Here is a 24,698-nt window from a genome sequence, read left to right as displayed (position 1 = left end):
CCCCTATGCCACACTCTCTGTGGTTCTCTCATGGAAAACTGCTGCCCTATCTCCACCTTGGCCCCTTTTTCCAGTATTACTGAAGGCAGTTTCAGTGCTAAATCAGTAGTGAGGGTTCAAGGATTGCCAGAACACCAGCTGCTATTTGGGATTTTGTCACATTCTTCTGCGTGCTGATTTCTTCCTTAGAGCAGCAAAGCTTCATGAAAGAGTGTGCTGCCTTGAAAGTCTTGTGCATGTACCCATGATAGCATGGTGACCTCAGCCATCATCAACAAGTGAGGCTGTCATGGCTTGTAGTGTCCTCTTCAGGTGAGCTCTTAAATGAGGTAAGCTAAGCATTTCCTTCAGGAACAGCAAGGCCAGTTGCAATGGAGTGATTAATCCATTTTACATGGACGGGAGAGAACCATCTTTCTCATCTAGGACCAAGCTGAATGCAATTTAGCTGCACAATTGGTAAGCAAAACCTATGCATTTTTGTTTAAATGCTGGTGTTTCCAGTTAGCCAGTGCTAGCCAATGCTGGCTTTGAACATTCAGCTGTTGACCTCCCAGTGAATTGCTGCACAGTCTAACTGTGTCCTCCTTCAGCATTCTCTGCTGAGATGACCCACCATCATTCTTCCCAAAATTAGCTTCTAAAGGTTATTTTCATCTCTATGCTGATGTGAATAAAGTGTGTAAATTTGATTTCTGGCAATAGTGAAGCTTTTTCAGTAATATTTCTAGCTTCAACTTTCATCTTGTTTTCCATGCAGAGTTTCACAAGGGTCTTTGGCAGCATCTTGTCTCAAAGGCTTCGGTTTTCTTTCAGCAGAATTAGCTTTTCACAGTTTCTGCCTGGAGTTTGCTGTAGAAGTGATGGAGTTTTTCAACAATCAGGTTTTCAAAAAATTCACAATGTAGTTATTTGCAGGTGATCTTAAGGCAGGAGTAAAAATTGCTGAATTGCTGGGTTCAGCTCCTGTAAATCCACATTACCTTGATTAAGCCAATCTTTAATTTCTTGGCAATGATCTCCTTTATTAAACCTGTGTGATCCTATGTAAGTGAATTGAGCTATTGCATATCATTTTGCCATTAATTGTAAATTTGCTTATGTCCTCTTTTGTAAGTCAGTGCACAATGTATTTTCATGCTGGTGTTAACGATTTAATTTAATCTGATGGGGGTCAGCCTTTCAGAGAATAGAACTTTGGTGAAAGTACATTATTTTACCTGTCTTAAAACACTATCTAGACAAGGAGACTGGAGGTAGCACCCAAGAACACTAAGGAAGTGCTCTGCTGGTTGCTCCAGTTGTCAGGGTATGGGATGTTTGATTGTGAGTGATTTTGCTCTTTGTGTAATTGCAGGCAATTTTTTTTTTTTTTGTTGATTTCTTCTTGGAACATCTTCCATATGCTAGAATATTTAAAGTGTATTTTTAAATAGTGACTGGCAATCTGCAAAACACCATTTTAGCTTGAATGAGATCATATGCTACTAAAATACTACTTATACTAGGACACTGAGTTGAATTGAAAGTAGCACAGCTAAAAAGTGAAGGCAACAGGTGTTTTATTAGATTGCAGATATTGGCTTTTTAAATATCTGTAAAATAACTGCTACTTCACCCTAAAACTTTTTGAAAATTTACATGTTTCCACTACTGAATATCAGTAAGTCCCAGTGTTCCTTATTTAGAGTATATTCCTTTAAGGTGGTTTTTACTAATAAAATGTGATATCCTCTTCTAGCACATTGCCAGTTTCATAATGTGATGCAGGACTGAAAGACTTTTGGTTGGATACCAGGAACCTGACTGCTAAGAGTATTCTGAAAAAGGAACAGGGCAGGCTGTGCTTCTACATGCACCAAAAAAAAAAAAAAAAAACCCAACAAAAAAAAAAGAAAACCCAAACCAACCACCAAAGAAAAAACTCTGGATTTATCAGCATTCTGTAATTTTCATTTTCATAGAGATGACTGTAAGGTGTATGTGCAGTCTGTCAGGAAAAGGTATTTTTTTTGTTGCAAGAAATTGGAGATTAATTTGTTTGGGTGCAATTATTTTAATAATCTCTTTAGTAAGTAAGAATTGTGAGATTTATCTCTACCCAAATGCCTCGGACTATTAATTTGAGCAAGTCAACAAAGTGAAGCATCCTAGACTTCAATTTCCCCATCGTTTAAAATTGTGATCTTCCCTAGTTTACTCTTATAAAGTAATTTAAATAACTTTTTAAAATGTGCTGTTTGAGTCCATGTTGTTGAGAGTTTTAGCATAATCATCCCAAGAATAGATTGTTGATAAAGCAATTACAGTCAAATCATTCATCCTGATGCTTCAGATTTGATCTTTTGTATGCAGAATACTATAAAAGTTTCACATTTTAAAAATATGCCACCTCCCGTAAAGTAGTGGTTTCAGGTGACTCATCATTGTGTATAGCACAGAGCTGATGTTTGAATGCAAGTTGGGGGCCTTTTGGTTTGTGCAGGTTTGGATCTTAGCCCACAATCCTGAGGCAGCACACTTCAGAGAAGCTTCACACAGTTCTGTGTCCAGTTCTGGGCTCCTCAGGACAAGAAAGACATGGAGCTTCTGTAGATGGTCCAGCAGAGGCCACAAAGATGAGGAAGGTTCTGGAGCATCTCTTGGGAGGAGAAACTGTGGGAGCTGGGCCTGTTTAGGCTGGAGAAGACGGAGATGAGATGAGATGAGATGAGATGAGATGAGATGAGATGAGATGAGATGAGATGAGATGAGATGAGATGAGATGAGATGAGATGAGATGAGATGAGATGAGATGAGATGAGATAAGATGAGGTGAGCTATCTCATCTCAATAATCCATACAATATTTCCAGGGAGGGTGACAAGAAGATGGTGCCAGGCTCTTGTCAGTGACAGGGCAAGGAGCAATGGCCATTAACTGCACAAAAAGTTTCACCCAAACATGAGGAAGAACATTTTCCGTGGAGTGAGTCAGAGCACTGGAACAGGCAGCCCAGGAGTCTTGTGAAGTTTCCCTCTCTGGAGACACTCCAAACCCACCTGGACACATTCCTGTGTTGCCTGCTCCAGGTGACTCTTCCTTGGCAGGAGGGGTTGGACAGGGTGATCTCCAGAGGTCCCTTCCAAGCTTAAAAGCACTGTGATTCCATGAGTCTGTAAATAATACAGATTTAACTAGAAACAGTGAAATTCAAAAAAACATGGATACAGTGGCTATAACATGTAAAATGATGATCTCCTTAATTTGCAAGTGCACGTGCTATTTAGAGTGAGTGCAACTGAAGTGTCAGTCTGGAAATGTGGAGTGTCAGAGCCATCTGGAAAAAAGCACCCTGCCCTATTCAGACATCATTTATGTCCAAGACCCTTGCTGTCATGGCTACTGGAAACTTTGCCTGTGTTAACATTTCGTGTAGAGAGCCTTTCTTAGGCTTTTCTGTAATGGCATGTAATGAAAGTAGGAGTTCCATCTGAATACCATTTGTCCATACAAAGCAATATCTTGTGATCTGGGGAAAACCCTGGCTCCATGAAAACTGATGCAGAATATTTTTTGTGACTCCACTGGAGCAAGGATTTTCTGTATCTTCCAATACTTTCACAGTAATTGGATGTGGAGCTGGACATCAATACCAGCTGATGATAATATTGAGCTGTAGAATGTTATTTGCTATAATGGTTGTGATCAGAAGCAAATCTGTCTTCTGCCCCTTCCAAAGGAGACATTTAGGGAGGAACCTTCAATCTTTTCAGAAACACATAGAGAGAAGAGAAAATGGTCAGTGTAGTCATAGGTGCACTCCAGCTTTCCACCAGCTGTTTGGGCCAGAGCTCTGAAATCCCACTGCAGTTAAAGACAGCCTCAAGAGATACCAAAGTAATGGTGTTGCTGTCCATTGCTTTCCCAGGTCATTCCTGGGGTAAAGGTAGTGTGGGTAGGATATTTTTGCAGTTCAGTAATTTTGAAGTATAGAAAAGGTCTTTTGAGGTCACAAGGGCAACTGGCAGCTTCCAGAGTCTTGCCCTGGTGAGATCAGTCCTGGTCTAGGGTCAGAAGGTGAGAGAGTGAGGAAGGATGAAAATTTTACTTTAGCCCTTCATGTCTTTATTTGTCCAGCAACCTCTCTATATCTCAGCTGAGCCAGGGGAATCTAGGAAAGTGTCTATACAGATCTGAACTAGATAAGCCCTTTCATTAGGAATTTACATACCTTTTGAAGGAGACCCCCCTCACATACATTTTGAAGGAGAGCCCCTTTTCAAGCATGAAACAATAAAGATATTCTGTAAAATCATTCTGTAATTGTTCTCCATTTTTCTCCACTTGTTCCAATGACAGTGGTAGCACTCAATCAAAGAAGTCATGTAGGTAGTCCATGTGCATGACAGGGATTTAACTTTTATTTTCTGACAACAGGAAATAAAACTTTAAACTGAAGAAATTAATCTCTTGTAATACTTCAAGATTTATCTATTAAATTGCTTGCCAGTAGTTTGAAAAAAAAAAGCTATCTGAAATCACACTGGGAAATCCTCTCAGTTCAGTGAAATCTCTGAGTCAGCTTCATTTATCACAGCCATCACTGGCTGCTCTATAAATACCTCTGCTTTTATAGCCTATGCATAAAAGAGATTTTATAGCCTATGCATAAAAGAGATTCTGAGATTTGCCTGTTATCTCCTCAGAAGAGGAGGACTAGTGGCTTCTCTTAAACAAGCCTGGCTTAGTCAAAGCCAACACAAATGTAAGCCTAAGAGGCCAAGTGCATCCGTTGTTGTTAGCTGTGATAGTCACTGCTATCATTTGAGAGTGTGCTTGTAGCCAGCCCAAGTTGGCAGTGTCAGCCCAAGCTGATTGGAGCTGCAGACATTTTTGCTGACTGGAGTCATGCTATCTTTGCCAGTTTGCTGGAATAGACACAGACACTGATTGGGTCATGCTGAAAACATTCCTGTCCTATGAAGCAAGTCTGTTTGTATTTCAGGTTTGCCAGGACTAATGAATTAAAAATCTTGGGCTCACCACAGTTTGCTGTTTAATAATGCCTGTAACAGAAGGATTTTTTCCTCCCTGAAGTGTGACAGCATCGTAACCCTCATCCCTGGCAAGGAGAGGAAGGAAAATCAGAATTGTGGAAAAGGGTTATCTTTTGGGACAGCAAAGCCTATGGGAAGTGCAGGTAGCAGCATGTTGCCCTGACAGCTGTCTCAGCTTCTCAGACCTTGTCAGTTTGTTGCTATGCAGCAGGTGCAGCCTTTTCTTTTATTGAAGCTTTACTCCATAAAGGCAACAAGAAGCCAAGGCAGTGGCTGGCCCTGGATTATACAAGTGCAGACACTCCGCTAAGTGAGGTAAGGCAACAGGTGTGAAAAAATCCATAGAGCTCTTAACAGCATTTAATCTGAGTTCTGCTGCAGGTTTTTTACAGAGGAACAGCAGCCAGTCAGCTCTATGGGCAATTGTTGGGAAGATGAGAGCTGCTCATTAAATCTGATTAAGTTCCAGGTTGCCCACTCACTCTCATCTCTGTCTACAGAGACACTGTTCTTCATTCATGGAGAAAGCATGTGGGGAATTAGGGGCAGTTGGTCTGCATGTTTCATAATATCACCTTGTTTGCACACAGGCTTTTTCCATCCCTCTCTGTTCTCTGTGATTGCTTTTTGTGATGAAGAGCTTGAGGATTTTGCAAAAAAAGGAAAGGAGGGATAAATGTGATATAAAAAATGATAACAGGGTAAATGCAGTATATAAGGATGAGATTTATTTTTTTTTTCTGAATTAGAATAAAATGAAAATTTTATTTTGTGTTTCAATAGAATTCAGCATTTCTTACTGACAGGGTATTGATTTTTGCCCTCACAGAGTAGATGGTTAAAAGAGTTAATTTAAAAACATTGCACACCACAGAGTATGTGACTGGGATAAAAAACAGCCTTGCAGCAATATTGTTATGGCAACTTTAAAAACTCTAGCAGAAGGCATCCTTTTAATTTCTTAGGCTATGATGTGAAAGTGTGGAGTATTCCCTTATGTGGAAGACCACTTGAGATAGTCAGTGTCAGAGAAAGTGTACAAATAGCACAGAACAATGAAAACCCTTGTTTTAGGGGTTTGCTTATCACTTAAAATCTCTTCATTTGGAGAGGATTTTTTCTTTGCCTTGTATTGGGAAGTAAGGAAGGGAAATATGTTTAAGAATTTTGCATTGGTAATTCTGTTGTATTTTAAAAACAAAGAGATGTCTCAGATGTTTCTTATGAAGTGAGGGTGGGAAAGAGATAAAGAACGCTCAGAAGGTAAAAATTTTATTTACTCTGATGCAATGCACTTCAATATAAAATATTTCAGTTGACTCCAAGGGTCTTTTCCTAAATCTAAAACATACATGGCTGCAATTTACTTGGCTTTTCTTTGCCTCTGCTCCACAGATAAAAGTTCCATTTTTGTGGGTCTTGAATACTAGTAATAGGAAATTAGGAGCAGTCCCCGATATCCTTCATATACTAGCAGATAGAGACACTTTCAGCTTCAAATAAAATTTATTCAAAGTAAGGATATTAGATTATTTGTTATTGTAAGAAAAGATGATGCACTTCAAATAACCAGTAACTGTATCACTCTGCTAGCTAAATATAAAGAGAGACAAAGCAAATAAACAAGAAATGCTGAAATTAATGGACCCAATACAAATGTGATCCTCTTCCACTCATTGCATGGCATTGATGCCAGAGAAGTCTTTGATTCACTTGTATACCACCAAGGAAGATTATACACCACCAAGAAATAGTGTTCTGTTCTACTGACTTTTTGAGACTGCCAAATAATTCAGTATGAATTAGAATGACTGGTAGAATTTTCATGCACTACAATAAAAACTGCAAGACTGTTGGCTTAGGAAACTGGCTCTTGTTTTCACCAGCTAAATGCTCTGTTGTCTGCTGACAATGAGTTAGTAAATTCATTGTATTTTCCTGAAGAATTTGGTTTCTAATTCCCTAAGAAGTTTTTATGGTAATTTGAAAGCATAATTGTCCACATATTTGGTATGAATACAATGCATGCTGGATAGCAGTCCAGAGTCCTAAAATAATTTCTTTATGGGCAGATCTTTTGCATGCACAAAGTCCCACTAACTTCACATTCTCCACACATGGTGCTAATCAGAAGATCAATGTCTTTGAATTTTAGCAGCTTTGTGGTAGATAGTCAAGGGGATTGTTTGCATTCAGCTATTCAATAGAGTTTAACCAAAACTGTTCATTCAAAAGGTTAAATATACATCGTAGAGCTCAGACTACAACTTCTCAGGGCACAGAGATGTTTTAATTACACTGTTAGAGATCAAAAGTAGCTAATTCTTTTATTGCTCAACAGTTCTTTAGTGCCATATTTGAAATCAACTAGCAGTTTTCTTAATGGACAGGGTTTCATCACAGTAAAATCACTTTTTGGAATCAATGGTCTCAGAAGAAAGACAGAGGACTGAGTAAGGTCCCAACCCAGGAGCAAAACCCATGCAGACAGACCCCTACACCTGCACAGGCTTCCGCTGAAGAATCACCACCAAGGTTTGGAAACCCCATGAATTTTTGGTCATGAAGTGTGTGACTTGCAGGCACCCTTGGACTGGGGGAGTATGGGTGGAAGGTAGGAGGATGAGTGCCTCTTCATTGACACCATGTGGAGTGGTGTGCACGGTTCCAATCACAGGGCAGGCTTGGGGTCATGTTACTCTCAACTCCCCACCCCTTCTTCCTTCTTCACCTTCAGAACCAGGCAGTATTGCCACGAGTCAAGGCTTGCTGAAGGGGCAATGGCGGGGAGCAAGCAGGTGAGAAGAGAGGCAGCTTCCTTTGCCATCGTTCTTTCTAATCTATAAATAGCAAAAATGAAAGCAGGCTCTGCACTGAATTTCACTTAAATTCTTTTTAAATGGAAAAGTGAAATGGCGCTCCCTTGACTTTGATTCTAAACATCTAGCTAGGATGGGAAAGGCAGCTGCGAGTGCATGAAAAGCATTAAAACTCATTTGTTGAATGATGTCACATGCTCTGTAATAAATATATTTTTTGTATTATTGCAGCTGGAGCAAACAAGTAAAAGCATTGACTCAAGTGCCCACATGATCACCACCGCCAGGGTACCTGCTGATAAGCCGGTACGAATTGCCTTCAGCCTTAATGATTCCCCAGGTACAGTTTCATTTATGGAGTAAAACACAATGCTTTTAAATTTAAACCACCTCTGCTTTTAAATTTTACATTAACTTACCAGTGTTAACAATATCAAATGTAGTCCAGTGTAATGTATGGATTTTTTTTCATGAGTGGTAGCTTTGGTCAGCTTTCCTGTCTGATAACTTTTAATGTTTCCATTAACAATTTCATTAGACTAAATCCACTAGATTGACAGTTTTGATCTTTACTCTCTTTCAGTGGTTTGTGGAATGCAATTAGGACTGTAATTAACTATCAAATTTACCTGCATGTGCAGTACGTCTGATTTTGTGGAATTGCAAAACAGGATAAGTAAAAGGACAAATTTGCATGAGCCTAGAGGAGGAAGAGACTTTTTCTAGGGGGAGGGTTGGAAAGTGCCACACATGCCCAGCTTGGTGAAAGGTTTCAGGAAACAGGTGCCCCACATGGCACGTTCTCTCAGACAGCAGCAGAAATTTCATTGATGTTTATCCTATCAGCTCATGCTGAGGGAGTATTAATTTCCCCAAACATACCCTGTACACACATGGACCCTTTGGAGTAGATAAATATTATTGGTTTGCACCTTCAATATTATTAAGGACCAGAGAGCTGTTGCCAAACAGTGAAGGTCAAAATTAAATGAATCAAAGGGGAAGCTTAAAAGCATCCAAAAAAATTTGGCTGTTGCTTTTGCTAAAGGTGAGTGCCTGGAGTCAGGGCTGAGCTGTGTTTATGGCATGAGGTATAAGGACAACTGAAACCTATGCTGTTGAGAGCTTTATGGGACTCTTTGCATTGTGGGATAATGTGATGGTTGGTACCTGAAGTTTGTGTGAACAGAATCTCAGCTTGAATGGAGTTTTCTATTTTAAAAATATTTTAGAATATGCATTATCTTTCCTAGCTCATTGTTGTGTACTACTAATTTTCAGCTACAATACTGAAATACAATCTCATTCCCTAAGCAAGGGAATTAAAAACCAAACATCTTCATATATTATTGAACCTAACTTTCAGTTCATAAAGATGAGTGACAAAGAAAGATTGGGACAAGAAATATAAAAAAACATGTGATAATCTATGTGCCCTTTTTCATAAATTAAAATAACCTGGTAATTACATTTTAGTACAGAGAGCAGAAAGGAATCATTCACATCTCTCAAGATACAGTCACATGGTAAATTTCTTGCAGACATTATGGCATAGATAGGTCTTGAAGAGAGATGTAAAAGAAAGGGGAGTGCTCTTACAAACTATGAAAAAAGAATGCTAATGTGAGACACTGAAAACAAGTCAGGGAAAGCTGAGACCATGGGAAAATCAAAGAGAGCAGAGTGGTTTGTGACAAGAGACGGCAGTAGGAAATGACAAGGTTGTGAATAGCTTGCAAGAAGGGGACATGAAAGGCAGGAAGCTTAACTTCCTTAACATTGCATCATATTTTATTTTCTACCTTTTTATCCTGCTAATAATTCCAGCCTCTCTCTTAACGTTTACAAAAAAAAAAAAAATTAGAGAAAGGTAATCTTTTTCTTCTACATATTGTTAAATTGTTGCAAATGTTAAAATTGTTAAAATGTTGAATCCTTTACTGTATATATCCAAATGTTCCTACAGCATACAATCCAGTATCTTCTTGGGTATTGATAAAAAACCAGCAACCAGCAGAGTGAGTGCCATGTTCCCCTCTGCATCACATCCATTTGGGGGCTACCAGGAGGTCTAAACCAACATTATTGTTTTACCACAGCATAAGAATTTCAAATGCTTTTATGTTAGATATATTTCAAGTAGGCAAAGGAAATAAGCTTTTAATAGGTGTGAAAATTTCCAGCAAATCATAAGTGAATCAAGAGAGCACAAACAAGTATTTAACATGTTTTTTTTAAGGGGAGCTACAAAAACATTCAAAAGATAGACCTTTAGGTATTCTGTAGTAGGTGCTACTTTTTCCTCTTACTCTTTTATAGTTTTTTCACTTTTTTTCTCCTTGATGAGGATATTTGTTTTTAGTTCAAACAGGAGTTACCTGATTAGTGATAGTAAAGCATCAGCTGAAGCTCATGCCCTGCTAGGATACAATAAGTTCTTGGCAAGGGCTAAGTGGTGAGGAAATCTCTCTGACTTAAGGTTTTCCTTAAATTCTACCTCACTTGAAAGGCACAGTGACACATTTTGCCAAGAAAGGCTGCATTCTCCTTCCGGGGGCTGTGCAACTGCTTACTAGGAGGAACTGGCAGCATAACTGGATATAAAAAGAGGAAATGGAATGTTTCTTCTGGGTGGTGATTATCTCACTGGCTAGGATTGTAACCAAGCAGTGGGTGTGAGGAGCAGTGAAAGGAAAAACTACTCTCAGTTTATGAGAAGAAATTACATTGTGTTAACTGACCTACAAAATCAGAGCTGGCCTATCCTGAGTGTACAAGAAATAGTGTGTCTTACATTATTTGTCAGTCAGCACCTGATGACTGAAATTCTGGCCAGCTTTGTGAGGTATTTTTAATGTGATAGTAGAGTAATCAGTTCCTTAAAAGTCTCAGGAGCAGCCCATCAGAGGGTGCTATATAAGAAGACAGTTTTATTGTGCATCTCTTATTCCTGTATATATAAATGTCTATGTTTGGCCCTTTCACTCAAGTTCACTAACACATTTCCCAGGGTGTGTCTGTGCACTGTATCACAGCAGTTTGACTTAAGGTACCATTTTAAAGTAATGAATTGGAAATATACTATTTCAACCTTCCTTATATCACTCGGAAACTAATGCAGCTTGAATTGAATGTGGTGTTCTAAGATTCAAATAAGTGTTCCAAAGTTGAAAATTCATTGTGGTTTGTCAGCATCAATTTAATGCTACCCATGAAATTCAATATGTCCTAATTTTTATCAATCTTACAAATACGTGAACTTCATGGGATTTAGACAGCTGGATTTGTTTTGTGTAATAGTTCAAAGGGAAGATTTAGAGGTTCATCTCTCTCCACCTTGCCTCCTCAAATAAAAGCTTGAATCTAGCTGAAAAGTCCTGCTTGTGGTATGTGGTGATAAATGACTGGGTCTGAAATTGTTAGTGAGTTCTTTAATTTGAAATTAGTCTAGCTCTGACAGCACTTTACAGAAAAAATCACTGACAACAAAGGCAAAACACAGATCCTCTAATGAACCTGACAGACTGTGGGACAGTGTCATATTTTTGCAAGCATAGCAAAATTACTTATTTTACTCTTTGTTATGCTCATTATCCTAGGGACTACAAGGAGTTTTTTGCTTTTCTAGTTTATCATGCTAGACTGTTTTTCAGTGGCTGCTTCTTCAAAAGCAACTTGCAAATTCCTACCCCATCCTTATATTGGTTGTGATGGCTCCAGAGGTTTTCCAGTGAAGATTGCTAAAATATATAGCTAAAATTTACAGAGCTAATTTCCTAAATCTACACCCAACCTGCAGGGCTCAGTTCTTGGGGAATTAGATGGGAAATCAGGTGAGACAGCCTCAAAGGGACATTCATCTGAGGATGCTTAGGTTTGAGTGAAGGTATATGAAGCAGAAGGATTTTGCTCTTACCTCTGTTATGGACTGTTTCTATTTCTGGGAGGTCCACAACCCTTATTATTGAGCAAGCCTTCACATCCTATTCCTGGGTGGGGCAGTGGCCATTCCCCACTATTTTACCAGTGAGGTAACTGTGAGGTTGTGTAAGGTCGTGTCAGGCAGGGCTGTGAATAGAAGCCCTGGAGCTCCACAGAGCAGTGCCAAGTTGCAGTCACTTAGCCACACAGCCTTCCAGGATGAATCTGATGAGTCTATGCTTGTCTGTCAGTGTCCAGGCCCAGAGCTGCTGGAGCTCACAGCCCTCCCAGGGCCAAGGCTGGACCCTGACAGGCACTTTGCCACTGTTGTTGGTGCAAGTCGTGGTGCTTGCAGTTCAGTTTGAGCATTTTCCTGTGCAAGGGCTGATCCTCTTACAGGATAGCAGCCTACTTATGTTACCAATTTAATTCTTTAATTTAGGAGGAAGAGATCTGAATACATTGGCCCACACATGTAGGAGAAAAAAAATAGGACCTGACTGTATAATTAAATACTGGATCATAACTCAGTTACTCAAGGAAGCAGAACTGTGATTGGCATTTCCTAAGGTTCAAGTGCTTGATTTAGCAACCTTAATGTGCTTTCAACACATTTAAATTTTTATATTCTATTTCTGTCTATCTTAGTGAAGATCATAGAGAAACTAATTTTCAAGATTATACTGGAAATGAATCAGATGTTGTTCTTAAAGGATTTACTGCCTTTAGCTCACAGTTCAGTTAAATGGAACAGCCATATAGGAAAAGATTTGGGTATTACACTTCATTGTGCCAGACCCAAATCTTTTCACAGCAACATGTGAAGGATTTCTTCTCGTTTGAGTACATGATGGAGGTCTGGGATGTTGGAATCTCCAGGAGCCCAGAACATGACTAAATAAGTGAAGCTTTCCAGAAATCAAGCTCCATTTTCTAATGTGCAGCTTAGCATATACCAGCTGCCTCAGGGCTAGTAGTGAGCTTTTTGTACAAAGCCAATCAGAGTTAATAGAGTTCAGATACTCTTTGTTACAAATGACAGTTTTCAGCAGCAAGCCAAGGGAGCATGTGAACCTGATGGAACAAGCATGAAAATCACACTATTTCATGCTCACCAACCGAGTCTGTGGTTAAAAACACATGGGTTTTAATCAGGGTACGTGTCTTTAGGGCATTTTTAAATAGAGAACTTCAAAATTAGATTTGGGATCTATGGGAAATCAGGAAATGCTACTCATTTAGAAATCATGTGACAGATACATTAACTTAGGTGCCTGTAATGAAATCCCTGATCTGACTCTTTCACATCACAGGTTAGTGCTGTTGACTTTGCTGGTATGGCCATAATATGCACATGTACATTTTTCCTTCTTTCTTATTTCCTTTTGACCAAAATCTTGACTCATTTTCAGGTGCAGTGAGTTGCTGTCTCTGCTTTTGAAATATATTTGTATTTTAAATTAAATAATTCTTTAACATCCAGCTTGAATTATAAATAATTTTTCCTTATGTGTTTCTTTATAGTGACTATAGGGATAAGATGCTGTTTGTAACTGGTGAAGAATCGGCCTAGATATTTTCAGGGATTTGTGGTACAGAAAAGCCACTGACTCTTATAAAAGAGGACTTTGATTATATAACTGATTCCTTATAATAATCTAGATGTTCATAAAAAATTCATAGTTAATTGAGAAAAGGAGGAAAAGAGGTATTTCAGAGTTTTGTTTTCTAGTTAAGGAGAGGTAGAGTGGAAAATAACAAACACAGATCAGGAAATAGTTTTGAGAATGTTTTGATCTTCAGAATAATTTCATTGGCATTTCAGACATTTTTGTATCTGATTTTCTGAGTCCATAGATTTTTAAGACTAGAAGTCAGTGTGATTTTGACTGGTATTCTGCTGGTAAAGGCAATAGGAATTCTTCAGAAAAAAATGCAAGAGTTTCTGTCTTTCCTCTTAACATCCTGAAAACATCCTCAAAAAAGCTTTAGGAGGTTAATGACTGCTATCATTTGCTTTCCCCTTGTATGAAATTAAAGTTTTCGTTATTACCAAGTGATTTTTATTGTTACCGTTGTGGTTGTTACTTTGGCAACAGCGAAATACTGATCTGGGGGAAATAATTTATTTCCCTGAAAGCTGTGGGGAAAGCCTTTTGTTGTTCTTTTTGTGAAAAACAAGATTGTGGTTAGCTATGAGGATTTCTGTTAATTTTTTTAAACTAAATACTTAACTGAAATTCTGGGAAGAGCCAAAGAGAATTAAGAACTCAGGATAATTTCAAAACACTGAAGTCTGCAGCATTTCTCGATGATGTTCTGCACATCAGATGATGATCTAAACAAGTCTTAAACTAGTATAACTAAAAAAAACCCTAGCAGCTGTTCAATAGATGCTAGGGCAAGCCCATTATAAAATGTACTATGGTATGTCATAATGGTTAGGATACCAGTGCATTCTATTTTTAGTACCATTGACTCAGTCACTTGAGTTCAAAAAATAAGCAGGGAACATCTGTTTATTGAAAGGATTTCCTCTACATTAATTTCTCTCTCTATTCCATCCTTTGTAAAGTACTTCCAAACTTTTTAACTGGTTCCTTTCAGAGTATGATCCAATTAATTTTCCAGTATTCTGACACTGCATTAATTTTATTTTCTTAGTAGCTGATGCTGTGAAAATGTAATTACTGTCTGATGTTTCTTCAATTTTTTTTTATCATTTGGAGTGTTGCTTTTGCTATGTTTTTCTGAATTTTAAAGATGTTCAAGATCCCTTGATAAAGCTCCTGTACCAAAGATTGTACTGCTGGAATTGCCAAAACAAATAACAGTTTGAGTGCCATCCATGACTCTGGTCCAATATCTCTGTCAGAATATTTAACAGCTATCCAGCCAAATACCTGTAGAGCAGCTGTAGCCCCAGTCAGACCGAGTCTTATTCTGTCCTTCCTTTTAGCCTTGCCATATGATTCATCTTTCTTCTTTTAGAATATTAGTCTATTTATATATTGTACAAGAAAGCAATAGCAAATTAAAGATAAACACTTGCGTATTGGCATGATACAATTCTGTACAATTAAAGCAATTTCAGTATTTTCCAGAATGGGCATGCTTGACATATGGTGTGAAAAAAGAAGGGGGACACTCACATGGCATGGGTAGGAGTTTTTGGTAATGTAGCAAGACAACTACTCCACAAAAATACAGGAACTTCACATTATTTCCTGAGGAAATTCAAGAGCTTTTACTTTTGAATCACTATACTTTTTTTCTTCTCTGAGCATCTCTTCTCAGAGGCTGCCCAGATCTAGCTATATTATTGAGTAAGGCTCTGACCATGTGTTAGCCAGTATGTTTATTTTTCATAGGCTAAGGTGGCTTATTTTACTTTTCCCCCCAGCCTCCTTTGCTATATAACCACAGAGGCCAGGAGAAAGAGATATCAAATATTTGAGAAATAATTTAGTTCTGAGTCTGTATTCTTTTAGAATCCTTCTTTGATATGAGGTCCTCTTGACCTTGTTGGGGTTTTGTTGCTGTGTTCAAGTCTACAGGTACACAGCAGGTTGCAGGATCTGAACCGTGTTACTAATTTTCTCCTGGAAGAGCCATCCTTATTTAATTTTGACACATTACAAATAACTGACTGTAAGCTAATAGTAACACTCTCCTCACCTCCCATAACCTGTAGTAAGATGAATAAAGAGTCATCATAGTCCAAGGCAAAACTGAGAGTGTGAAAGTCACTGAGAAAGAAATATTGCACTGGCACTACCAAGTGCGATTCATATTTCTGATCTCCGTCCAGCTACTAGTGGGCAGGTGTCCACATCACAGCCCTGACATAACTGGGCAATCTCTCCCACCTTTGCTGGAAGTCTGTTCTAAAAATAAATTTTAAAAAATCCCAAACAAGTAAATAAAAACACAGCTTGGTTTGTTGTCATGATTGAACTAACTCTAGCTCTTAAGGATTGTAAATGACAGGTAAAGTCCTTTAAGACAGCCCTTTACTTAGCAGTGTAGTGAAGAGAGCTCAGGAAGAAAAACAGTTTAGATTTATTTGTTTTATTAAATGATCACATGTTCTACTGGACCAACTGCTTTGTTTCTTAATCTCTGCAATGCAAAATAGACTCTGTATTTCCAGTATGTAAACTTTTCTTATTACCAATCCACTAGTACTTTCAAGGACTCTACTGAGGCATTTCAAATGTAAAAGATAAGATGTGGAGGTGTTTTCAGGATCCCAATATTACTGTCCATATATGCAATATAGAACTTCATTAAACAGATTAGTTGAAATGCCCTCTTTGGCAGGCAATAACTTTTAACATTGTGTCTACCTTTTAGATGATGCTTCCCCTGAAAACTTCTCTTTGGCATTTCCAGAACTAGATCAGCAGCTGCAGGTAAACTTTTCTTCTCTTTTGACAGTTTTACTTCACATTCACTGTATTTGTTATAAAAAGTCTCTGGCTGTTACACTATAGTGGAAGTTTTTAGTGGTGCTTTTCTAGCCTGTTAACATTTAATAAGACTGTATATATCCATAGAAGAAAATATTGTTTTTTCAAGATCTACAAATATTTTTAGTCCGACCTCAGGGAAATTACTATTTTAACAATCTTGCCTGCTTTTAAGATTTTTCATCCAATTCCTGCAGTGCTGCTGTGCTGCAATGAAGAGAGTTCTTGTTCAACTGATGGGAGAAGGAATGAGAGGGGCATTATACATTCTAATGCCTGCAGGCTGTGCTGTGACTGATATCATCAGTTTTCTCAGACGCGTTCCAAGAGAATCCTTTGCTGACCAGTCTGGTTTGTCAGCACAGAATGATGGACCCCCAGTATACTGGACAGAAAGCAATTGATGGCAACTCCATGGTTCTCTAGGCACAAAGCCAGTTCTGCATCCAGGGATTATTTCCCTTTCCTCTGTGCTGGTTCTGGAGTGTTTCCTGGCTTTTGTAGACTACTTCAGATCATCTGTTTTCCCAGGAGCATTTAGCCTTCCTCTGATATTTCACTCTGAAGGCAGTTGTTTCCTGACTGTAAATTGAGAAGGGCATTAGTAGACCACTCATTGTGCAATAATGTCATCTTTCCTGTACCCATCAACTTGTGAGACAGCACGGGATGGCTGCTGGCTTCAAGGGTGATGCTTCTGTCCCGCAGCTCTCACCAAAAGGATAACTGAGAAAGGAATGGATGATGACAGAGACTCTCCTTGCTCTATCCCTCTCATCCTGAGGATATGGGCAGGTTCTTTAGGCATAAGTAGGAATTAATAACAGCTTAAGATTTGGGACAAAAGGAACCAGGTAGTATTCTAATCTCTTTATTCCACTAACCTTCCAGTGCAGCAAGCAGGATTGGTATTTTTTTTCCTTAGAAGAATTCAATTTGAGAAAAGCAATCGTGTTTCATGGCTGGAGCATTGAATTGAAAGTAAAGTACCTGCATTTTGTTTCCAACTCTCTCAGTGACACATTGCTTAATCCTGGAGTTGCTTCATCCCTCTGTCCATCTCTGAAATTAAGTTAATAATTTTTACCTTTTTTGTTAAAGAGCATCAAGACCAGTAGGTAAGGATTGCTCTAAAAGAGCAAAGTATGATTATTATTGCTGCTATTGATACATAAAAACAATATTACTAGCATTATGTATAAGTGCTTTGCAGGACAAGTGATGGGTTTTTTATTAAGACTTTTATGACTTTTACATTTCTGGAATCTATAATATACTTTAAATATGGAATTTCATCATAGGCTGAAAATGCTCCTCTGGAAGCATTCAAGTGTTCTGGATATATGTAATAGCCCTTCAGTAAAAGTTTTTAAGTACACGCTAACACAATCCCACTAAGTGTACCCAACTGGTCTGTTAAGTACTTGACATTAGTTTCAGAAAACCTTCCTTTACTCTCATAATCTCAATATGATAACAAATTCAAAGAAACAATCAGAGGCTCTGGTTAATGTAATTTTCTTTTTATTATCCTTCATAATCTCTCTTGGTAAGATCAGGGTAGCTGAAAGGAAAACTTATGAGAACTACCTGTCTCTAAGGTTAACCTCTTAAAAGTATAAAATTTGTGGTAGCACTTAATCCTTTCGTTTTCAAGCTTATGTGTATGATTATATTGCAATGCCTTATGTTCATCCAAGGGCACTGAAGTCAATGCAGGGCTCTGAGCTGATGCAGAGATAACATAGCATTCAAATTTAGCAATAAACACTTGAATTTCCTTGCTTTTGTCAATCTGGATCACAGTTTCATGTGCTAACTATTTAATGTAATTACAGTATTTTCAATCTGCTTTAAAATTTCAAACAAGGAATAGCTGTTACAAAGTTATTATTTATCTTATTACATTTCTTATTAACTGTGGTTTTTTCAATCGCTGCAATCCAAACTGCTGTGGGTTTGTCAGACCTCTATGGCATGTGCTTGCAATTTATACCAGCTTTGAAACAGGTAGCTCCTGTATTACAGAAACAGGTAAGATGGGCTTCACCAGGACCTGCAGAAGTAGTGAATGGTGGTGTCCCTTGTCATTCCATCCATTCTTTTTTCCGTCCTGAAGTGCGTTAATACAGAACACACACATGAAAGGTCGTGTAAATGAACTTTTTAATCAACTGGGGCAATAGCAGCCTGAAATGCTTGTATTTGTGAGAAAGCTGGTACATATGTTCGTACTAAAAATGTCCTATCAGAGAGCCACAAGATTTTCATCAGTGTGCCATAAATACAGTCAAAAACATTTTAATTTTATTTAAAGAAGCAAACTATAAATGCGGGTTATGTGGCTATACAGTAATAGGCACCTTAAAAAAAAGTAATAACTTTACAGATATCAAGCATACAAAGGAAAATTTTGAAACCTGTTTTAAAAACAAACAAAAAGCCTAAATTAGCTGATCTTTAAGCTGGATTTTGAAAGCAGCTTGAAAGCTATGTAAGTTCAGCAAGTCACTTGGAAAATCACAGCCTTAGAATTCTATGCATGCAGGCAGCAGACCACAGCCTGAGTACCAAGCAATTTGCACCTCTGTTTTAGGCTTCAAGCTCTCGTCCTCCTATGTTAGGCCTTGGCAGACAACTTGGCTATTTGAGCAGAATTACCTAGTGGTCCCACTTTTCCTCCCACAATTCTTCCATACCTATTCCCTGGGCAGCAGTATCAAATGGCAGGGCAAAGTTCAGTGCAGCCTCCCCTTGGCAGGGTAACAAACCCTGCTGTCCAAGCACCCAGCTCTACAGAGGTGGGTGTGGAATTGCCTGGAGAGAAGGTCTTTCTAGGAGACTTAGCAAAAAAGCTAATTCTCTTACTAAAGGATGGTTCTAGTTGCAGCTTCTTTCCAAATAAAAATGATCAGTCTGTGTGTTCTGATGTACTACTTAGCTTCAGACTAACATGTTTTATTTTCAAATTAATTTTTTGAAGTTACATCTTTCTATATATTCCAAGAAGAAATTTGTAAAAAAAAAAATTGCTTTAAATTAAAATTTATATGCGGTCTGTGGTCAACCAGACATGAAAACCCTTCATATGAGAACAGGCCAGTTTAAGCTATATTTGCGGCTATATTATTAAAAAAAAAAAACCACACACACACACACACGACTAAACTTCCTGCTAGGTTATCAGTGAAAAAAACCCCTCATGTTAATAAACTTCTTGTTTTCAATTCCTTTTAATTAGAATTAAGGAATTCCAAATTCAGCAGTATTGGAATTTATTCTCCTCCCACTGACAAGCAATACCTGCTTCTTTGAGCTTTGGTGGTTTTCCCCTCTCCTGTGTGTGTGCCATGTGGTGGGCAGCACAGCAAGGGTGGGCTGGCTACACCTGGCACTCTGTCACTGGAAAACTTTAACCTTTGCTTTGTCTGGATGGGTCCTTGGAAGGCGCTTCCTTGATTAGCTGCACAGTGACCCCTCTGACAGAAATTTTACTATGGGTTATCTGCTGTATTTAAAACATACATCAGCATCCAAGACCTTTTTGTTCAGGGGAGGAGGGTGTCTGGTGTTCATACCTGCACTGCTGTGCCCTGTTCATTGCCTGTCCCATTCCAACACTTCCTGTGACTTGCTCAGTTCATCTCTCTGTTCCCCATCAAAATCTTTATTCCAGCTGAGAGCTTGATCCTGAAGAGGGAAGAACACAAGTCACATATGGATACACAGGGTGTTCTATGGTTCTCTATCTCTGAAAAACAGGTTAGATGGGGCTCTGAGCAACCTGGTCTAGTGGAAGCTGACCCTGGCAGGGGGTTGGAAGAGGATGATCTTTAAAGTCCTTTCCAACACAAAACAATTCAATGGTTCTGGGTTCTTGTCTCATGAAATTGAGACAATGAGAGACATTTATGTCATATTTTGTGTTACAAATCTGTGTCATTAGATGACTATAAAATTGTTGCAACAGAGAAAAAGCTCCAGCCATTTATAACATCAAACCTTAAGTCAAAGGATAGTTTTTCTCACTTTAGTAGAAAATGCTCATAAAAAAGAAGTAATGCAAATGTTATGAAAGGGGCAGTGTGCTGTGTGTGATATAAGCATTTAGCAGAAACCTTGTTTACTCTGGAGCTTTAATTACTTCTACTGAATGCCAGGATTTTTGTTAGACACATAAATTAATTTTAGAAAGTTTAAAAGCATACTGTGTTTTTAAAGAGGATGCTGTAACTTTTACTATGTGTTGGTTTCCATGAGAATTCCTGGAGGACTGTGTTGCTCTATAATTAGATCTGATTGCCTATGAACTTGATAAGTCTCCTGTAATGATACTGTGATAACTTTGGTCTTAGATTCTGTAAGACCATTTTATGCATGTATGTTAACATGTATGCATGTTCACCAAGTCAGAGCATCATATTATGGTTAGAAAAGAATGGAAAATCTTCCAGGAAGGAGAGCAAAACTCACAATTGCTCTCATGCTGTTGACCTGAATTGTTTGGAAGAAAGAGAACTGTTTACTTTCATAGTAAAACTAGACTAGACTAGGTGCAGCCTAAGATGGGTATCTGAAAGTGGTGGAAGAGTTCCAGTGGCACAACAAAAAGTAGCTGCATTGTGCTATTTTTGCTTGGCACCATGTGGGTTCTTCTATCATAGAAGAGTGCACAAGGCCATATAATGAACACAGACCACATTCAAAATATTACCATTGGATTTTCCACTTTTCCGGAAGAGTTCAGCTGAAAGTTACCAAATTTACAAAAAGCAAGGCACCACTCTTTAATTAGATCAGTGCTGAAGACTTTTAGACAAGTTCATGTGAGCTGGAAAACCTGCCTGGTACAATTTTTTCTTGAAACTTCAACTTTTTCAGGGGAAAGTTTTAATTTTTTTTCACAGTTAAACACATAAGTGCAATGATGGTGAATTAAAAAATCAACTGTTTTAAAGCTTTGGAAAAGTTGAGTGGCGCTACCAACTATACAGCTTTTGTAGATATGGAATGCTGATTTTCATATGGCAAGCAAAAGAACTTGTCATGTGAGTGAAGCAAAAAAAAAACCCAAATATGAAAATTTTCATTCTGTGTCACTCCAGCAAAGATTTTATTTAGAAGACCTCCTTCCACCTGCTTTAAAAAGCAGGCAGAGAGGAGGCTGCCCAGATGATTAAAGGAATGGAGCACCTCTCCTGCAAGGAAAACAAGTCCCTTCCAACCCAAACGTTCTGTGATTTTCTGTTTCTTCTTGAACTGCTTTTGCATTCATATTCCAATATCTTTCATGTCTGGATTCTGAACAAAAGTCTAAATAAACAGTACATATGTCTTGTAAAGATCTACATATATATGTGCAGTTTCAGGATGGTCTCTAAAAGGATCTCTTCGTGTCTACTTGCTGAATGTTCTGTAGAACATTTCTCAATGTTACAGTGAGTTACTCAACAAAATACAAGGAAAAATCAGACTTTGTTGAAAATCAGGCTTAATAGACAGACCACCAGTATAACTTACAGCTGTAGCTTTTGTACTAGCTCTGTGAACAAGATAGAGATGCTGCATGTGCATATTTTGCCAGCACAGGAAAATGAGGGTGGATGACACTGAAGCCTGAAGTAAACAGGATTAAAAGTAGAAGCTGTTGTAACCTACTTTGGCAGGGATGTTTTTTGCTTGTCTAGCAGGTATGGTTTTATTTATATTAATTTATGGAACAGGCAAGGTACAGCAAGCTCAGACTGTTCTAAGAGGAAAGTATGGCTGTTTACTTCTGAGTGGAAAAAAAAGAATACTGCAAATTGAACTTTATTAAGGCCTTCTGAAATTAGTCACCTTGGTAAACTAGCAATCCCTTAACATAAAGATGTTTTACAGACTTCATGGAATGCCACTGGGCATTCTGTACTGCAGTATCTGCTGTACTTCCCACTGCCTGGCCACAGACTCTTAAAAAAGTCCTTGCACGTGGAAGGGAGATTTGTATCTCTCCTTTTCCCATGTTATTACAAGAGAAAGTGTTTCCTAAATAAACCTGTTTCATATGCTACTGACCAGAAACCACTCATGGATGCTGTAGATAATATCTCTGGAGCCTTTCTTAGTAGTTTCTAAATTACAAAGGAGCAAACGCAATTCTCCAGTTCCGGCTGCCCCATCCCTGGAAGTGTTCAAGGCCAGGTTGGACAGGGCTTGGAGCAACCTGGCCTGGTGGAAGGTGTCCCTGTCCATAGCAGAGGGGCTAGAAATTGATGCTCTTGAAGGTCCTTTCCAATCCAAACCACTCTGTGATATGATCCAATGATATTCTACCTAGTCATTTGAAAACATTGTAACATTTATCATAACATTTTAAAGAAATATACACTAAAAATTTAAAAGATTCTTGATAGAGTGCTTACTACCATCAGACAAATTGAAAATAATTTTATGAATAGAAATTAGTAAACTGATTGTTTAATTCGTTTTAAGTTTAATTTAAGTGCTAAAATATCAGTGTAACAGAAAATGTCACTGAAGAGGAAACAATAATAGGAAGGGGTTTAAAAGTCAGCAACTGGTTCTAAGTGAGCCTCAGATACTAAGTTTCAGCATGACTTGATAATTTTTAGCTCTCTATATATATCTTTTGAGTGGGAAGCTGGAATATAGAAACTGAGTGCTGTTTTAATTTTTAAACTGGTTTAAACCAGCTAGATTAGTGGAAACTAAATTGGAAGCAAATCCAAGTTCTTTTCTGCTTTGTTTTGTTGTGTTTTTCTTTTGAAGTATCACTGTTTGGGGACTTTCCCCTTGGTACTGTTACAAATTGTTTTATTGTGACACACTTGGTGGCTGATCTCTGGGAGATAGCAGAGATGCTGCTTTGGATCATCCACACATTCTTGGATTAGAGCACTGAGACTTCTATATTCAGTCTTGCTAAATTTATGCTTATTATTTGGGTGGCTATATGAATGGTGCTCTTGCTCATCCACACTGAAATGCAATTAAAAGCCCTTTTCTAGGGATTAGATCCATCAAGTATTGGGCTGCCCTTTCCCTCGGTTCCCAAAATCTCCAAGATCAGGGAGAATGAAACAATGTGCTGTGAAACAATTCTGCTGCAGCAGTTTTAAATTTAGACTATGGAATATGAGTGTCTGTTAAAATTTCAGTGAGGAATCACATACCAACTACAAGTACTTGCAAGCTCCATGCATTGCTTACATCTGTGCTTTGGGTTATGTCTGAAGCCAGCTCACCCTGTCTCCTGAACAAAAATGTTTTTAATCCTTGTCTCTGAACATGTTTGGTAAAATTTAAATTATCAGTTTAGATTAAACAAAGGATTACAAGATCATAAATAGGAAAAGTCTGACTACTTGGGCTTTTCTTTTCCTAATAATGTCATTAAGGGAATATTATACTACACAGAAGAGTCAAGGCAGGACAGCAAGAAATGCAAAACAAACTGCTAGTATTGTGAAAGGCAATTGGATGTTATTTAAATGGGCAGTAAATGAACTATTTTAAGTGTTTCCTTTTACTTCAAACAGGTGGCTCAAGCATGCTATTTGGAGTTCATTTACAGTCAATAGATTCATGGCTAATAACTTAAAAATGCTTCCTGAAAGTGTTCTAACCAAAATGTGACAATTAAACCTGAAGCCTGAATTGACACATTCTTTTTTAAGAAGCAAAGATCACCTACATTTAACCAAAACGTATTTTCAAGAATTTTGATGAAATTTACATAAGGAGTCCTAGGACGGCTTGGTTTTATTTGCCATATTTATTACATTCAGTAGGCATTTAATAAAAGATGATGTTGCTGCAATGATGTCAGCTCCTGGCAGTGTAAAGATGTCTGTGATAGGTCTGATCAATGCATCAGCTTTAGCATTTCCATATCACTCTAGCTGAAAAAGAGGGAGGCAAGGGAGAAATCCTTCTTTGAAAAATCTTCAGGGATATTTTGCAAAGCTGACAAGGAGAGCTCTGAAAATTCTCACAATGTTTGAAGTTTTACACATATGTTTGAAGTTTCACACATATTCTTATGCAGGGAACTGGTTTGGGTTTTTTCCTTCCTTGAAAGGCCATCACTAGGAATAGTTGGCCATATACTGCAGTTAAGGGGAAAAAATTCTTTAGGTATTCTCACAGGAATTCAGATAAATATTGTATCTTTCAAAATATGTGGGGTTTAAACTAATATTTCATTCAAAAAACAGTGGAGTTTTTTTCTTCTTCTTTTTTTCATAAAGCCTCTGCCTCCTTGTCATGACTCTAAGGAATCTATGCAGGTGTATAAACAGCACTGCAAAATAGCAGAAGAGTACCACGAGGTCAAGAAAGAAATTGCTCTGCTGGAAGAAAGAAAGTGAGTAACTTTCCCAAAAGATTTACTGTCCTATATTCTCTTTGCAAAACCCTGTTTGAAACGTGACAGCTTAACATTG

General features: G+C 38.1%; 1 protein-coding gene across 2 annotated transcripts in view; it reads left to right on the top strand.

The window, feature by feature from the left end:
* Positions 1–5,001: 5,001 nt before the first annotated feature.
* Positions 5,002–24,698, top strand: part of MAP3K7CL (MAP3K7 C-terminal like) — a 32,460-nt gene continuing 12,763 nt past the window's right edge. The window contains exons 1-5 of one of the 2 annotated variants that reach the window (XM_059874030.1): positions 5,002–5,354; positions 7,430–7,574; positions 8,090–8,198; positions 16,136–16,194; positions 24,504–24,619. In XM_059874030.1, coding sequence (XP_059730013.1) covers positions 8,129–8,198; positions 16,136–16,194; positions 24,504–24,619 — 245 coding nt within the window. In that variant the 5' untranslated portion in view covers positions 5,002–5,354; positions 7,430–7,574; positions 8,090–8,128. Of the gene's footprint in view, positions 5,355–7,429; positions 7,575–7,709; positions 7,838–8,089; positions 8,199–16,135; positions 16,195–24,503; positions 24,620–24,698 lie in introns of those variants that run through there. The other variant, XM_059874020.1, reaches the window with a different exon arrangement.

The sequence above is a fragment of the Haemorhous mexicanus genome, chromosome 2 (assembly GCF_027477595.1).
Source record: "Haemorhous mexicanus isolate bHaeMex1 chromosome 2, bHaeMex1.pri, whole genome shotgun sequence".
Lineage (NCBI taxonomy): Eukaryota > Metazoa > Chordata > Aves > Passeriformes > Fringillidae > Haemorhous > Haemorhous mexicanus.
This window is presented reverse-complemented; position numbering and strand designations above follow the sequence as displayed.